The sequence below is a fragment of the Sinohyriopsis cumingii genome, chromosome 17, assembly GCF_028554795.1.
Source record: "Sinohyriopsis cumingii isolate HCF-2022 chromosome 17, ASM2855479v2, whole genome shotgun sequence".
Classification (NCBI taxonomy): domain Eukaryota; kingdom Metazoa; phylum Mollusca; class Bivalvia; order Unionida; family Unionidae; genus Sinohyriopsis; species Sinohyriopsis cumingii.
The window spans coordinates 7,177,079-7,196,119 of NC_142977.1; the positions used below are offsets into that span (position 1 = coordinate 7,177,079).

The 19,041-nt window shown below is 36.9% G+C and overlaps 1 protein-coding gene across 1 annotated transcript; it reads left to right on the plus strand.

The window, feature by feature from the left end:
* Positions 1-234: 234 nt before the first annotated feature.
* Positions 235-18,342, plus strand: LOC149777694 (transient receptor potential cation channel subfamily V member 6-like). The gene is made up of 5 exons (XM_089938743.1): positions 235-396; positions 5,163-5,568; positions 6,558-6,737; positions 11,888-12,276; positions 15,122-18,342. The coding sequence occupies exons 2-5, from the start codon at positions 5,253-5,255 to the stop codon at positions 16,730-16,732; spliced, it is 2,496 nt and encodes an 831-aa protein (XP_089794869.1). The 5' UTR covers positions 235-396; positions 5,163-5,252; the 3' UTR covers positions 16,733-18,342.
* Positions 18,343-19,041: the final 699 nt, after the last annotated feature.

The window sequence follows — 19,041 nt, forward strand, 5'->3', positions numbered from 1 at the left end:
TGCAGCTAATATTAAATTACAGCTTGTTATTAGTACAGTAGTCTTTGCTGTAACTGGATGTGTTGCCCACACTAGCAGAATGTAACTAAGTTTAGGGTAGCGAAATTGAAATCGTGATATGTACCAATCGTCAAATGCAGTTTGTAAATTCAAATTATAATGACTCTTCGTTCATCGATGCAGAATTCGACTGCCACCTGAAGTTTACTTTACATTGTTTGCTAGGTACTAATTATTTCAGCGACTACGGTATGAAGAGGCAACCAGTACTACCTGGGAAATAACTATTTGATTTGTCATATCCAAGCGTGAGATGCAGTGCCGTGTTTAAGCAAGGCAAATGGAGAACAATAACTAAATAGGTCTGTGACGCAGTCTTACTAAGGATTTTGTCAGGTACATCTCTCTCTCTCTCTCTCTCTCTCTCCCTCTCTGATACACTTACCTTCATCCCGCAGCTGTGAAAACACATTGACGCAAGAACATGAAATCAGTTTTGAGGATTTACAACTTGCACCCATTGGCTCAAAGGACGATGCAAATTACTTCATTAGCGAGCGACATCAAACTCGAATTCGTGTTATGTAGTCAGACATCAAACTCGAATTCGTGTTATGTACTCGGACATCAAACTCGAATTCTTGTTATGTACTCAGACATCAAACTTTATTTCGTTCAATATGCTCAAACAAATTGTGAAGTTTACAACTTCTAATCATGCTTCTATATGTTTTACTTTGTTTGGAAGAAAGTTTATAAGTTCCAATGTTTTACTTATGAATCAGTACCAGTAACTCCGATCGTCATTGTTTTGTCAGTTGACAGTGCATGACCTTCATTATTGTCTTAGTTGACAGTGTAAGAGAGCTTTATCGTTTTGTCAGTTGACAGTGTATGAGCTTCATTATTTTGTTAGTTGACAGTGTAAGAGATCTTTATCGTTTTGTCAGTTGACAGTGTATGAGCTTCATTATTTTGTTAGTTGACAGTGTAAGAGATCTTTATCGTTTTGTCAGTTGACAGTGTATGAGCTTCATTATTTTTAGCTGACAGTAGAAGACTATTATTTAGCCAGTTCATAGTGTAGGACCTTCTTCGTTTTCTCAGTTGACATTTTAGGGGTTTCATTGTTTTGTCAGTTGGCAGTGTAGATTCTTGATTGTTTTTGTGAGTTTTTTTGTCAGTTCGCAGTGAATATTCCTTTGGAGGTAAAATTGAATCACTTCCAGATGATGGCTCTAAGAATGGAAAGTCTACTTCATTCCTAATATAACCAATGTTTATCCCTACACTTTTGCTGTAAATCTATTAACTAGAGCACATGTTGAACAATACACAAGTTTGTCTAATATGTGTACATAATTACTCAAGAACGTTTGACTTCTTATGCCGCAGCCAAATGTGTTTATTCTCTCTCATGTTATTTACAGCTAAAAATTTATCTAATGTGACATCTATATCTAATGTGACATCTATATCTAATGTCACATCTATTTTGAGAATATCATGAAATGAATTGTATTTCCAAGGCATTCAAATTTGACATTGTTCCGTTTTATGCAAATACCATTATTTATTCACCTTCACGTGGAACGGACTTGCATTGGGGTCTGATTGTGGAATATTTCAAAAGAAAATAGGGATAATAAATGTTCATTCTTTATTAATCGCTTAATATTGATGGAAAATATAAAACAAGTTTTAGCTGAGAAAGTAAAACCGAAAAATAGAAATTACATACACAACACGTTCATATAAATCTTAAAAGAGGGAACTTCTAAATAGATACAGCTGAATAAAGGTTTTACAACAATCAAAATTAAGGCCGTGTTGGAGAGGTAAACAGTTACGCTTAAATGTTCTTTCTAAAATTACTCAGACAAAAACTAACATCTGTTGCAGAACGTTTTCATACAACTATGAAACCAGAAAACTGTTTGACTTTGTACCAGGACTATTTGAATGATACAAATACACTCAAATTTAATCGAAAGTCACGATTCCACTTGAAACAAGCGAGGAAGAAAACAGATTAAAAAAATATTGATAAATATATTTTGATAGTTGACAAATTTAATATTTTAATAGCTAAATTTAGACTGGCATAATTGGCTACCTTCCTAAATATTAAATATTTTAACTCATTCAAGTAAATTATTGAAGACATAAATAGGGAATATATAGAAAAACATGTTTTATTAACAAAAGTTGTTTGTACAAGACAAACAAGATGATGTATAAAAAGTTGAAAAGAACTTAAAGACCAACAGAAGGACGACGAAATAGAAAGAATATGATGAATTATTTAACATTTGGAGACCAGCTGAAAATGTTTGACATTAAATAAAGGACAGTCCAATACGTATCAACTAAGGAAATAATGGTTTAAATGTGACAAGGCGACATACATCGATATGGACAATGTCCTAGCATGATGATAAATTACACCCCTTGCATGATAATAAATGACATCACAACAAAATGAAAAAGGTAAGATTAAAAAAGGTGCAGTTGATTTTCCATTCATTTAGAAACGCTTCAAATCAATTTCACTGTAAACGGCTAGACGCTACTTTACCTGCCCTTGCAGAATGATAAATAAAATCACTTAGAACTTAATCGAATTATACAATCGTGTAAACTTCTTTCAAATTTGATACAAACAAGGTATTGTTCTGACTAACGCAAATACTCAGTTAACAGTGCATCTTTATTTGATGAATGTTTGTTTAAAGAAGAACGACTTAAACTTATATATAACATATTTAATCACAAAGAATTAACACTAATTAAAAAAATCAGTTGGAAAGAACTTTAACAACATATGGATAAAATAAAAACCAGTACATATTTCACAGTGCATAGATATTCAGATGTACAAGGTACATTTGTTCCGCCGAAAGTCGCTGCCTTGGGAACGATTTTCTCCGAAAGACGCTAAACTTCAGAACGATTTTCTCACAGCTGTAACTTCATATCTAGGAAATGAACTGGTACAGTTAGATGGTACAATTAACTGGTAAATGATGCAAGTAACTGGTACAATTAAATAGTGCAAGTAACTGGTACAATTAAATGGTACAATTAAATGGTGCAATTAACTGATACAATTAAATGGTACAATTAAATAGTGCAAGTAACTGGTACAATTAAATGGTACAATTAAATGGTAAAATTAAATGTACAACTAAATGGTACAAGTAACTGGTACAATTAAATGGTGCAGGTAAGTGGTACAATTAAATGGTGCAAGTAAGGGGTACAATTAAATATTACAATTAAATGGTACAGTTAACTGGTACAATTAAATGGTACAATTAGTAGCTTTAAACTGCTACGAATATAACGGAGATAACCTGATCGAAGATTTGGAAAAACGAGATAAGCATCAGACATGCGAAGATTGTGTCAAAGTTTGTATTATAGTGGAGGAAATGAAGCGATTGCAGCAAACGAAGACAAAGAATTACAGTGCGAGAAAAACAACAGCGAGTAGGGCTTACACTGTACAACTACATGTATACCAGTGGACGATATGTGTTGTGCACTACATGCAAAACACGAGGTTGGATTTCCCGTCTGGATCTGTATAGAGGTTTACATTATTTACCTAAGAACAACCAATATCATACTAATTTCTCGAATTTATATTATGAATTACCCAAGAAACACCAATATCATACTAATTTCTCGAATTTATATTATGAATTACCCAAGAAACACCAATTTCGTATTTATTTCTCGAATTGTGAATTACAACATGCTAACACCTTAGAAAGATAAACTGGTTTTCCGACTTATTTTCATGTGTGTTCATGAACATTATAAATAATAAAAGAGGATACAATTAGCAGTTTGAATATCAGCAACAGTCTTTGACCGCGTGCCTGTAATATATTTTTCCCATGTGAAATAAACTCTTGTGGTGGGAGAGATATCTTTCAAGGACCCAAGCGATTTTCCTTTTAAAACTGAAACGAAAAGAGATCAAACAGTTAACTATTAGCGACTTAAACGTCAAGAAATACATGTGCATTCATTATCTATTTCTGGTTTATTCAAGAAACAATAAACATTGTGAATAGGTGAAAATGCAAATCATTAAAGATTTTTCACAGATACAAAATTCTGGTCCACAAAGGAAGGCCACATGGGACCCATTATCCATATCCATAGCGAGTTTAATCAGGATGATGGTTTCAGTCAACTGTCACTTTTTATTGATCGTTTGGACGATAGATTATCTTTAATAAATTATGCAGATTTAATTCAGCAAAATAATACTTCTATGAAATATCGTTATGTATAGGTGATTCATGTATATCAGAAGTTAAATTGATTGATTGTCTTAGAGTCTGTTCTGAAAGCTTGGAACCTAACAGTAAACGTGGATAAAAAGTAAAGTTATGATCTTCAGTGTGATTTCGATTTTTAACGTAGCTTTAAAAATTTTTCAGTCATATCGCTACGATGTCTGCAGTGTGGCAGTTTAAAGTGATGTCTAGCACTGGAAGATCATGCCGCAGACATTTAACATGATGTCCCACCCAGTCACATTATCCTGACACCAGGCCGACCAGTCCTAACACTAACCTCTTAATGCTGAGCGCCAAGCGAGGCAGCTGTTAGTACCATTTTTGTACTTGGTATGACTCGGCCGGGGATCGAACCCACTACCTCTCGCATCCGAGGCGGACACTCTAACCACTGGGCCACCATCTCATGGTCTTCAGCATGAGAAATTGAAATATGATAAATATAACTTCAACTTTGATGACAAGGAACTCACTTTTGTAGAAATATCTTCGTATTACTGTCTGTTTTAATGTCACCTTTGGGTAAGCATGGGTGCAGTTGTACTAAGAATCACGATAAACCTACTTTTTATTATAACCAAACTTCCAATAACACTATTTCATATCATTGAAACCAAGAAATTTGTATCTGTAATTCTGAAATTAAGACCTATATTTTTCTTATTAGAACTTCTGTAATTGGAGTTCACATAATGGATAAAAATCTTACATCAAAATGTGATTTGGGGAGAGACCAATTTTTTCACTTAGTCTCCATCCTCAACAAATGCTTCAATACTGCACTGCATTACCTCGGATTAGTATTTAATCGAAAACAATAAAGCTGACGTTCTTTCTTTCTTCAAGGAGTTTGTTTACGGTACATTTAAGAGAGCAATTTGCAAACGAAGCAAGTTCATTGAAACGAGAGCAAAGCAAGTAGCCCCTTCTTCCGAAATGGGAAATCACAGTTCCATGAGGAATAGAGAGGAGGGACTGACCGAAACGGAGAATAAGGATCCCATTGTGGAGAGAGTTATCGACCTTGCCGAGAAGATTGCATTGTCCCGGGACGAGGTCGAGTGCCAGACGGCTGTAGAGAACTTCAAGCAGGACACCGTCATAAAGAGTTTGCTGTCACAGCATACTAACCACAGCTTTACCCTGGTGCATGCCATCGTTACACTTTTAACGTTTACACAGGAAACCGAGCTGGAGCTTTTAGAATGGCTGGTAACAAAGGCACCTTGGATGGCGGTAGAACCCAGGAAAGGTACGGATGAGAGTATGAAGAGCGGGGGACTGTTGCACTCCTTATTACTGTTAATTTATTTAAAGAAAGCATAAAATATTTCATTCGTATGCAACCACTGAAATCATTGTAAGATCAGGATGATATCAATCTGGACTTGCAGACAGACAGACGTTCTACGTGATGAACAAACAGAAAAGAACATAAAATTTCTCCTCCCGCTGACTCGGTAGGGACCATGACCGGTTTCACTCAATATGAGAACTAGGCTATCAAGATTTGGGAGGCGCTAAAAAAGAAGTGCACTGTCAAGATATTTATTTATTTATTATCATCAAAAATGTAGACAAAATAATGAAATTAATAAATTATTAAGCTGAACTTGTATTACCTCACGAACAATTTATATTAAGCGATGCCCGTTGGTGGGGGTGGAGGCGCAGGGTGGAAGGATCGTCCAGCAAGCCAAATTCCCTTGCATCTGTCTTGGTATGGTCATCTAGAAATCTGAAATCTTTTAGAGATCTGCAGCCACCTGCTAATTCACTAGGAAGCACATCAAGTATGGCTGCTATTAGCAATAAATGAAATTCCTTGACATTGAAATATGAAATTCCTTGACCTTGAAATATGAGGCAAATAAATAAATAAAATTTAAAGAGGGCGCGACTGCATTCATCTAAGTAATCCGATAAGTAAGCAGTAATAATGAAGTGACAGAACAAAATAGCATTCAGTTTTGCCGACAACGAAACATTGTTTACAGAAAATTATAATGTATGAACTGTTTTAACATGCCGGACAGACGGACAAGTTTTAGTATAGAGGACTATAAAACATAGTGTTTTGAAAAACTTAAATGGAGATTAAAATCAATACAGTATTGGCACATGTTCTCTCATTTGACAGTAATGTGCTCTCTGATAATTGAATACGAAAGGAACTTGAAAAGAACAATCTTTATAGCAGTAATGTTTTGAGTTTTGACCACCTGTTTTTACTTTCTGAAGGCTCCTTCGAGGGACAGACGCCACTTCACATGGCTGTGTGTAAGAACAGCTGCAGTGTTGCGCAAATTTTGTTAGAGAAACTGCAGGCTGAGATGAAGGAACAGCTTCTTCATATGCGTGCAACAGGGAGTTCTTTCCAGCAAACAGTCATGAGGGCTGAACTTCCCTTGTCTATTGCAGGTACGGACGAACTGATATAATTAAGGAAATTGAATGAACCAGTTTGTTCTTTTTTGGAGTTGGTGCTAAGGCGAGGTATTTTATTTTTGGTTGATAATTTGTAGAAAATACATGTGCTTGTGTTAAATTGAAAAAAAAATAACACTGTATGCAAAAGTGATATATTTGAAGATTTTAAACGATGGACTAAGTCTTTAATTTGATGCGACGGGAATGTAGTCCTAAAGGTTATCTTTGATGTCCCTTTCTCTGGAAGTGAAGGACTATGTCTTTAATGAAATTAGAATGTTGTCCTAACGGTTGACTTTGATGTCCCTTTTCTGTGGAACTGTTGAAGGGTTTTGCTCTTTCTCTGCTGATCGACATTTCTAAAAATCAAAATGTTTTATTTTCGTAATTTAGAACAGATTCGGGTACCTGTTATTATTTAAATTTCATATCCTCTCATTCAACTGTAAAAGATGCAACCGTAGTGTTGTCGATGTGGACGAAAGCAGAGAACTCGGACGTTGTTGTCGATGTGGACGAAAGCAGAGAACTCGGATGTTGTTGTTGTTGCTGTTTTTATAGGGTTTAACGCCATTTTTCAGCACAGGATAGGCTATACATGGCGGCCAGTATAAATGATGGAGGAAGAACCAGGGAAAATCCTTATAAAAAAACACCGACCCACGAGTAGCTACTGGCAAGCTTTCTCACGAACCTACATTGGCCGAGCGAACCCGGATGTAAGAACCTATCTTGAATGGGAACGACATATTTTGTATGTATCTACTTTTTCCACCTTTTGCTTGAAATAAGAAGGAAGGAAAAGAATAATTAATATCATTGAAGAAAGCTATGTAGCGTCTAGTTTATTTTGTTGTCTTTGTTTTACTGGAGAAAAGTTTAATTTTCCACCATGAAAAATTGACCACTGAGACCTACTGTTGTTCATGGTCAGTATTATATATTTACATTTTCGTAATTTTTATTCATGACTGTAAATTATAGTGTTTATCTCTAGCTGGACTTTGTGTACGTGCATAGTGTCTTTTTTAAGATACTAAGAACATAAGTAATAGAGAATATTAAGGTCTCTGGGTCAGAAACCCTATTTTCCCTGACCTGGAGACCATATTTTTCCCTGACCCAAAGACCCTATTTTCTTTGACCGAGAGACGCTATTTTCCCCGATCCAGAGACCCTATTTTCTTTGACCCAGAGACCGTATTTTTCCTGCCAATAGACCCTATATTCTCTGACTCAAAGACCCTATTTGTTCTGACCCATTTTTTCGAGAAGACACATATTATAATATAATTTTGTAAAATCTAAATAATAATAATAATGGATACAGTGATCTATATATATCGAGCAGGTAAGAATATATCGTATTGATAATCTTAAAAAAGCTGTAAACATAATATCGGGTGAAAAAATATTTCAGTTAATTTGCTTTTATTATATGGCTGAAATGATAAAGTACTATTAACAGATTCGGAAAAGAAACAAATATACGACAATAAAAAAATTATTATAACATATTATCATTCTGTTGATATGGTCTATTACTAAACAGCCTGGAATAGGTCCATTAAATGTTTCATAAACGAATCTATGTGATGAATAATTAGCAAAGATCTGTTTTAGCTCCTCTAACTTGTATTCTAAGATATCCACTGTTATTTATTTTTCCAAGTAATTTGTTTGTTTTTCTGTTTCAAATAATTCCGCTATCAGAGGCTTCGTAAAGATCAAACACTGGATGTGGTTGATATTCATCTTGCAAAGACAAGTTTGTAATATTATCATCGGTAACTGCACTATTAATATGATACACTCGCTTCCTTTCTGGAATGTCTCCGCAAAACAGCGAGCATATAAAACCTTTTCTTAGCATTTCTGTTCGATTGTTATCTGCCTCCGATTTTACACTGACCTTATCACCAGCTGGTGTAGCTTTACCAAACGGTTTTCCGTATTTGACGTGTATCACTATTCCTAACATATTTCATGTTAGAACCAACTCCAAAACGTGAACTTGATCTGCACAAAGGTTTGAAGATCCTAGTGCAGTACCACGCTACATTCTCAAAATTATGTTTCTAGAGATGATGCTAACCACGGTAACAAATTTGCTGAAGAAGAAATTTGCTTATCCTTTTTATAACGCAAAATACAAGCGTGCAGAGAGGAAAGTTCATCATGTGTTAAAATGCAATCGGTCGCCGTGGATGAGAGGTTATATTAGCTCAAACACTTCGAGAAGAGCGGTGGCGAAAATTGATTTCAAGAAAAATTTCTTTAAGCTTATGAATTACTCTGTCTTTGGATAAAAGATGGAAAATATTAGAAAGCGAGTAAACATCGAGCTAGTTAATGATGTCAGCCGCCGAAACAAACTTGTGTCAGACGATGATTTTGTCAGCATGAAATTTTTTAATGAGAATCATGTCGCGATATAACGAAGAAAAAAAAAATTGAAACTGAAAAAGCCGATATACGTTGGAACTGCTGTGTTAGATTTATCAAAATGGCTCATGTACGATTTTCATTATGATTTTGTTAAGAAGCGTTAGCCGTTAAACAGATTATTTTTCATCGATACTGACTCGCTTGTTTATGAAAATCGAATGTGAAGACGTCTATCAGGATATATTCGATAATCGACATATGTTTGATCTTTCAGATCGTCCTCGCGATAGTAAATTTCATGATGATACAAATGAAAAGGTTATTGGTAATTTAAAAAAAAAATGAATGCGCACATTATCAAATACTTTATTGAATTGCACAGTGAAATGTATTCCGTGTTGCTGGACAATAATTAAACAACAAAAAAGCAAAAGGTTTGCCTCGTGATTTTACTGACAAATTTATTGGGTTTGATGATTATAAATATGCGTTGGTTTTATAAGATCAATGGCTATTTGAATATATCATCATAAATTTGAAACATATGGAATTATCAAACGTGGATTAAGTAGTTTTTATGAGAAACGTTATTGCAAAAACGAAATAGATACGTTCGTACACGGGTATTATAGTTCTGACGATAAATCTATACTAGATATTATTTTTTCATCTGACGAAGTTGTTGACGACAAATCTCTACGTGACCTCATCTTTTCCGACTAGGGTATGAAAATTTATTTAAAATATAAAAATATTGTTCGAAAATATGGCAGTGACAAATGGCAACAATAGCAAGATCACGTATCTAATGATAGACGGTAAACAGTTGACAGTTGAAATTAACAGCGGCCATGACATGCTAAAACTTTCGCTTGTTTGATGTGGCAACAGCGAGTATTTCAGTTATTTTGAGAAATTAAGCCAGGAATTGTCAGCAGGGTTTCATAACTTTTATGATCCAATCAGTCAACACAAATATACTAAACGTACCATTGATCTTGATCGGTCAGAAGTGTTTTCTATTAACGAAAAATATTCGCTTAATAAAGTAGAAATACAAGATTTATTCGAATGTCTTCGTTGGGTAAGCGGCAGAATATAGTTATAGGTGATGAAGTTGTGTAAAATTTTGTCCAAGCTTTAGAAATAAAATAATCTCAAAAATGCAAAGCACTTCAATGAAAATAAATTGTCTAATCTGATGGGTGTGGTTAGGGCGGGTTTAATAGAGGCCATACAAATGCTTCTTTGTATTTGTTTGGAGAAAATAGGGTCCCTGGGTCAGGGAAAATAGGGTCTCTGGGTCAGGAAAAAAAGGGTCTCTGGGTCAGGAAAAATTTACTCATGGTGAGCGGTACTCAAGATGAAATTGCTTAGTTTTTATGAATCAGTAACTGTTTCTTAAACTGTTGGCTCGTTTGACGATATGGGCGGTAATTGATAACGTATTCATTAGCACTAGTTTCTATCGTTTCATACAAATCGTATGTCGAAGAAATTAAAGTTTCCACGAAGAAGAAAAAAATCTGCTTTTCACGGTCGGTGCAAACGTTTTAGGAAATATTTCCTATTGTGCCGAAAAGTCCGATCCTCATCAAGAATGTGCATTTTTTTTCGCGATAAGGTTTATTTCCTAAAGACTGGAGATTTATCTCACGAAGATTGTAGATTAATTTTGTGTAGATTGGAGATTTATTTTTGTGAAAATCGGAGGGAGATTTCTTTCGTGAAGATTGGAGATTTCTTTCGCAAAGATTGGAGACTTCTTTCGTGAAGATTGGACATTTATTTCGTGAAAGTCGGAGGGAGATTTCTTTCGTGAAGATTGGATATTTCTTTGGTGAAGACTGGAGATTTATTTCGTGAAAATCGGAGAGAGATTTTTTCGTGAAGATTGGAGATTCTTTTGTGAAACTTGGAGGAAGATTTCTTTGGTGAAGATTGGAGATTTCTTTCTTTAAAATTGGAGATTTCCTTCATGAAGATCGGAGATTTATTTTGTGAAAATCGGAGGGAGATTTCTTTCGTGAAGATTGGAGATTTATTTTGTGAAAATCGGAGAAAGATTTCTTTCGTGAAGATTGGATATTTATTTCGTGAAGATTGGAGATTTCTTTCGTAATAATAAGAGATTTCTTTCGTGACGATTGGACATTTATTTCGTGAAGATTGTTGATTTCTTTCGTGACGAAATAAGACTACTCAGAGTAAGTTTCTTCGGGAAAAAGGGCTGTAACTTTTGACATTTTCGCCTAGAGACTTTTTTGCCGAGAAAATAGTGACCTGTTTGAAGTATATAACAGTATTAGCTAGACAGATCTTCTTGAAAGTATTCCTTCCTGAATGGTGACTTTTCGTAAAGCACTTGTATTAGCAAAAGTCACCTTTCTAATGAAAACTTTTCACCTTTAATAAAACTATTTTTACTTTAATGACGTGAACTGTCATTGATATGATATGTGATCGACATTATGAGTTCTACTTAGATATTTGATATTTATATATGTGGTTCAGCATTCTTTGACTGAATTTAAATGAGACTACAATCAAATACTGCAGTCCAAATTCAGATTTCACTCCTTTGCCATAAAGTCAATTTTCCTGTTCGATGAAACAATCTTCCTCATTAGTTCTGCTGTCTCAATGGTGGTGTCGCATTAATTACATCGAACCTCTATATATATAACTTAGTTGAAAAATGTCTAATATATGAAACAAGGCCATTAAATAAGCTCTCTTTGATTTTTCCGCAGCCTGTATCGGGAACGTAGAGATGGTCGACTTGCTTATTCGACATGGTGCCGACCTAACTCGAGTGAACAGTAGGGGAGACAACATATATCAAAGCCTGATTCAATATGTCTACCTCTACCCTAGGAAATCTGAGAAAGTACAGTCCATGATGAAGCATATCAGTGAGGGTAACCTGGGTGGCCAGGCCTCGGACAGGAACAAACTCGGTCCGGAGCATGAGACGGGTTCTGATTCAGGGTCCAGTCTGGGACCGACAGAGATGGAAAAGGAGCAGTTGTTCCTTAAGAGACTTAAGGTTCTCTTCATGAAAAACAATGAAGGAGAAAATCCGCTACAGACCGCCATACGTCTCGGACAGTCCGAAATATTTAACTTCATTCTGGAAACCGTAAGCGCACTTGCCAAACTATTATCTCTCTCTCTCTCTCTCTCTTTACCCCATGGAAACCCGCTTTTACATTTATAAACGTAACATAAACATTATCGTGAATACATTTCATAAGACGATGCACTTATCGGAATAAAACGGATAATAACTACGCTGAACAGCAGTCAGGATGTTAATATCTAACGACTATCAGATCTTTTGGTAATAGTTAAACTTTAAACATCTTGCTATCTGATACAGGGTCTTGCAGTCTGATACATGGTCGTACTATCTGCTGCATGGTCTTGCTATCTGATGCATGATCTTGCTATCGGATGCATAATGATGCAAACTGATGCATGGTCTTGCAATCTGAGGCATGGTCTTGTTATCTGATGCACAATCTTGCTATATGATACATAATCTTGCTATCTGATGCATGGTCTTGCTATCTGATGAATAATCTTACTATCTGATGCATAATCTTAATATCTGATGCATGGTCTTGCTATCTGATGCATGGTCTTGCTATCTGATGCCTGGTCGTACTATCGGATGCATGGTCTTGGTATTTGATGCAAAGCTTTGCTATGTGATTTATGATCGTGCTATCTGATGCGTGATCGTGATATCTGATGCATAATCGTGGTTTCATTTGCATGGTCTTGCAATCTGATGCATAGTCCTGCTATCTGATGCATGGTCTTGCTATCTGTTGCATGGTCTTTGCTATATAATGCATGGTCTTGCTATCCGATGCATGGTCTTTGCTATCTGATGTATGGTCTTGAAATCTGATGAATGGTCTTGCAATCTGATGCATGATCTTGCTATGTGATTTATGATCTTGCTATCTGATGCATAATCGTGATATCTGATGCATAATCGGTTTTTCATTTGCATGGTCTTGCAATCTGATGCATAGTCTTACTATCTGCTGCATGGTTTTGCTATCTGCTGCATGGTCTTGTTATCTAATGCATGGTCTTGTTATCTGCTGCATGGTTTTGCTATCTGCTGCATAATCTTGCTATTTGATGCATGGTCTTGCTATCTGCTGCATGGTCTTGATATCTGCTGCATGGTCTTGCTATCTGATGCATAGTCTTGCTATCTGATGCATGGTCTTGCTATATGATGCATGGTTTTGTTATCTGATGCATGGTCTTGCTATCTGATGGATAATCTTGCTATCTGATGCATATTCTTGCTATCTGATGCATGGTCGTGCAAGCTGATGCATTATCTTGCTATCTGATGCATGGTCTTGCTATCTGATGCATGGTCGTACCATCGGATGCATGGTCTTGCTATCTAATGCATAATTTTGCTATGTGATTTATGATCTTGCTATCTGATGCATGATCGTGATATCTGATGCATAATCGTGCTTTCATATGCATAATATTGCTCTCTAATGCATGGTCTTGCTATCTGATGCATGGTCTTGTTATATGATGCATGATATTGAAATCTATGCATGGTCTTGGAATATGATGCATGGTCTTGCTATCTAAAGCATGGTCCTGCTATCTGATGCATGTTCTTGCTATCTGATGCATGGATTTGCAATCTGATACATAGTCTTGCTATATGATGCGTGGTCTTGCAATCTGATGCATGGTATTACTATCTAATGCATGGTATTGCTATCTGATGCATGCTCTTGCTATCTGATGCATGGTCTTTCTAAATGATGAATACTCTAACTATCAGATGAATAATCTTTCTATCTGATAAATAATCTTGCTATCTGATGCATGGTCTTGCTATCTGATGTATGGTCATGCAATCTGATGCATAATCTTGCTATGTGATGCATAATCTTGCTTCGTGATGCATGGTCTTGCTACGTGATGCATGGTCTTGCTAAATGATGCATAATTTTGTTATATGATGCATAACTTTGCTATCTTATACATAATCTTGCTATCTGATGCATCATCTGGCTCTCTGATACATGGTCGTACTATCTGAGACATGATCGTACTATCTGATGCACGGTCTTGCTATCTAATGAATGGTCTTGAAATCTGATGCATGGTCTTGCAATCTGATGCATAATCTTGCTATCTGAAGCATAATCTTGTTATATGATGCATGGTTTTGCTATCTGATGCATGGTCTTTGCTATCTGATGCATGGTCTTGCTATATGATTCATAATCTTTGCTATCTGATGCATGGTCTTGAAATCTGATGCATGGTCTTTGCTATCTCATGCATGGTCTTGAAATATGATGCATGGTCTTGCAATCTTATGCATGGTCTTGCTATGTGATGCCTGGTCGTACTCTCTGATGCATGGTCTTGCTATCTGATGCATAATCTTGCTATGTGATTTATGATATTGCTGTCTGATGCATAATCGTGATATCTGATGCATAATCGTGCTTTCATTTGCATAGTCTTGCTATCTGCTGCATGGTTTTGCTATCTGCTGCATGATCTTGCTATCTAATGCATGGTCTTGCTATCTAATGCATGTTCTTGCTATCTGATGCATAATCTTGCTATTTGATGCATGGTCTTGCTATCTGCTGCTCTGATGCATAATCTTGCTATCTGATGCATAATCTTGCTATCTGATGCATGGTCTTGCAATTTGATGCATGGTCATACTAGCTGATGTACGATCTTCCTATCTGATATAAAATCTTGATATATGATGCATGGTTGTGCTATCTGATGCATATTCTTACTAGCAGCAACAATATGTATGGTTTTTATTGTTGTGTTTACGGTTTTGCTATTAACCTGCTATTTCTGTTGCAGGGATAATGAAATTTCTGTTGTTATATTATTGTCATTTCTCTTGAACGGTTTCTGTTATTTCTGTTGTACGGTTACTGCTTTGTCTTTTGTAGGGTTACTGCTACTTTGACTGCAAGGAAGGAACCTTTGATATCAAGATGTATGACGTCACAGACATTGCTCACAGTCAGACACTACTAGACCTTGGATCATCAAAAGACGATGAAGGCACCGCTGAAGCAAGCCCTTATAGATTTTTCCGATCGGTTGCTCGGCAAATCGTAAAAAGGGACAAGAAACCGACGCCGTTGGATTTTCTCTTTACGATGAAGCAAGACTGTGCCTTCGAGTTCGCTCGTTCAGAGCCAGTGTCTAGGATCATTTTGCAAAAGTGGCGGTTCTATCGTTTTCTTTTCTACCCGGCCATGGTCTTGCACGCGCTATTCATGTGTTTATTGACGTGGTATGCCGTGAAGCGCTCGGACATGAGACAATCAACCATCAATGACACAGGTGTTAGTCTCGCACAGCAGTTAGATGGAACGGACGATAATAACAGTGCCAACAGTGACCTTTTTCTGACTGCGTGCAGTCTAATAAATTTAGTCGCCGGTGTCGCCTACTTCATCCAAGAGCTCATCAGGTACTACAGACAATGCCTACCATTTACTTTGAAAAGATTTTTGAATCCCTATGCAAATAACGGCTTCCGGATAGGTTTTGTAATCTTTTCGATCCCTCTTATGGTCGACGTGTTCACACTTTATGCTGAACACTTTCGGCACTATCTGCTCGTCGCATCTGTTCTTATTGGCTGGTCTCTGGGTTTGTTCTTTCTACGCGCGCTGCCTCAATTTTGTCAGTTCGCTTCTCTAATACAGACAGTGTTGACAGGGGAGATTTTACGCTTCTTCGGTATTCTCGTACTGGAGCTGATTGCCTTCTCAACCGCCATGTTTATGCTAATGCAAGGTTCTAACGGAGATCAAGAGTTCGACAAAAGCTGGTGGACTGCATTCTTCATTTCCTTCCAGGTCATGTTTGGCTTCTCCAGCATCTCGCTTCTTCAATCAGAAAATGCTGTCATACTTGCTTTTCTTTACATTCTGTTTGTGGGCCTCACGACTGTGCTGATGGTTAACTCCCTTATCGCCACGATAAGCACGATGTGCAACAAGCTCTTCCAACCGGATGATGAGATGATCCACCTCCGCCTCCACCAATACGCCATCATCCGCTTTCTGGAGAGCGTGCTGCCAGACAGCCTCGTGCAGAAGGTTGCACGTGAGATGCTGCGCGTGGAGGACAGGTACATTTTTGACGTACAATCTGATCAATTTAAGAAGACAACTCGATACTTCGTGACGATGGAATCTCTACGGAACATCAGTGGGTCGGGTTTGGTTCAGGATACAGTCGAATCTTTCAGCAGCGTTCACCCAGACTGTGATTACCAAGTGGATGAAGAAGGAGATTTCTCGACAGGAATAACGGGAAGCATGGCGGATGCATACTCGCCAAAAGACACAAGCGAGGAGAAACCAAACACAGAAGAACAAAAAGTGTCAGAAAGTCCTCCAATGATTAATGAAATACATGTTTTTGGAAAAGGAGTGTGCGATGTATGTCACAAAACCTTTGCAAGCTCTTCTTCGCTAATGCAAGAACTAAATATGCAGCAGAATACACGAAGAATGGAAACTGTAACGGAAAATAGTTTATAACAACCGATAACAATAAAAAACGTTTAGAAGAACGTCTTTTTCACGTGATGACAGCTTATTGATCATAGCGGATTGGTTGTCGGCAAGTGTACGACATTATATGTGTTTTAAATGGACGAAAATCTTCTTTAGGTTGCGACACAGATACTATGTACGTCCGCCAGACTGACAGGTGTTTGCATCTGCAACGTGTACAATGGAGAGAATGTTGGTATAGAGCTATACTGATTTCGTGTATTTTGGCAGAAATTTCTTTACTTATTTTAGTTGTGGAAATCGTACATGATTTAAACACACAGCTGATCAAAACTGCTGATGCAATATGCTGGAAAAAAAACCCTGAACTAATCCAGAGTACACTAACGTTTAGAAGTTATTGAAATAGGAAAAAGGTGGAATGAATTGAAGTCTGTATCAAATGTTGTTGTCTTTTTTACAATTTACCTTGATAACCGGGAAGTGAAAAGAACCACGTGGAGGTGCATATCTGAAGTAAAGCCCAGCTGTATACTCTGTAACTAAAATTACATCCATCAATCATACACCAAAATAGGTGCAAGGTCTTTAAGAATGCTTACGGTTTAGAATTGTCAGCATAGCCATGGAGGAAAACGGGGACCATTTATTTTCTGTCAAACTCAAACCCTATGCAAAGTATGACATTAACGACTGCAGCCTTTAGAATAAATCTTGTTGTTGTAGGGTTTAACGCCATTTTTCAGCACACGATAGGCTATACATGGCGGCCAGTATTAATGGTGGAGGAAGAACCCAGGAAAATCCCGGAATGAACCACCGACCCACGATAAAGCTTTCTCACATACCCACATTGGCCGAATCCTAGACTCGAACCCACGCAGACAGAGGTGAGATGGCAGTGATCCGTAGCGGAGAATAAGTGTAAACATTTGCGTAATTGCTTTTCTCTCTTTTGTATCATTATGTATGATTTTCTTAGTGAATATGGTAGGTTAATATTGATGTCATGTGTGAAAATAAGGTAATTATCCACATTCTGCTCTTGCTTATTGAATGTCTTGTGACAGTATTGTGTGAGAAATTATCATAATTATGGGGAAATTAGAAGTCGTTGAATACTGAAGTTAAAGTCAACCTAAATAAAAACTGAAGCATTTTTGTTGTTGTTGTTATAGGGTTTAACGCCATTTTCAGCACAGGATAGGCTATACATGGCGGCCAGTATAAATGGTGGAGGAAGAACCCGGGAAAACCCCGGGAAGAACCACTGACCCACGAGAAGCTACTGGCAAGCTTTCCCACTTACTCACATTGGCCGAACCCAAACCCACAAAGACATAAGTGAGATGGCATTGATCCGTAACGCTGAGCGCTTTAGACCACTCGGCCACTCGGGGCCCCAACTGGGGGATTAAGTGAAAGAAAACTATAGCAAAAGTATTTCTTTGCATTCATTTATATAAAAAAATTAAGAATAAAATGATGACAACGCAGTTTCATTTTCTTCTATATACATGTTTGAAGAATTAGCAAATTTTTACCCTTTGAACATTGTTCAAACTGTAAACTTTATTACTCAGGAGTAAGTGTGGTATGTTTCATGTTCCTGTTTTTTAGCTTGTTATGTGCTGCTATATAAAAATAATGCAATGTAAATAGTTAACTTTTCATTGGGGATGGGGACTGGGCATGTATGGTACTTTGCTATTAATAAATATTGCTTTGTGGAAGTAATACAAGAGAATTATTCAGAAAGACTGTTTAGATGCTTGCAACTTAAATGTTTCAGTTTGGCAACCAAAATATCACCACCCAATAATAAAATCTAATTGTTCGTTAATGTTACAATCTACAGATATTAGTACTTCTAACAGAGTGACATGTTTAAGATAATGTTTGCATTTGCAACATGCACAGTGCAGAAAAGGTTGGCATACCTCTATGCTGCTTTCATGTACTGTGGCTGAAATTTCTTTACATGGTGTATTGTGGAAATCGTGCATGATCTAAATGGCTGCTCCCATGTGCTCGAACAATCAGCCTTAACTAGTCCAAAGAACACCTACTGTGCTCGAACAATCAGCCTTAACTAGTCCAAAAAACACCTACTGTGCTCGAACAATCAGCCCTAACTAATCCAAAGAATACCTACTGTGCTCGAAAAATCAGCCTTAACTAGTCCAAGGAACACCTACTGTGCTCGAACAATCAGCCTTAACTAGTCCAAAGAACACCTACTGTGCTCGAACAATCAGCCTTAACTAGTCCAAAGAACACATACTGTACTCGAAAAATCAGCCTTAACTAATCCAAAGAACACCTACTGTGCT

Excerpts from the sequence above, each read along its gene's own strand:
- LOC149777694 (XM_089938743.1), top strand. The coding sequence starts at position 5,253 with ATGGGAAATCACAGTTCCATGAGGAATAGAGAGGAGGGACTGACCGAA. Across the intron at positions 5,569-6,557 it reads GGCGGTAGAACCCAGGAAAG|GCTCCTTCGAGGGACAGACG; the intron begins GTACGGATGAGA and ends TACTTTCTGAAG. Across the intron at positions 12,277-15,121 it reads TTAACTTCATTCTGGAAACC|GGTTACTGCTACTTTGACTG; the intron begins GTAAGCGCACTT and ends TGTCTTTTGTAG.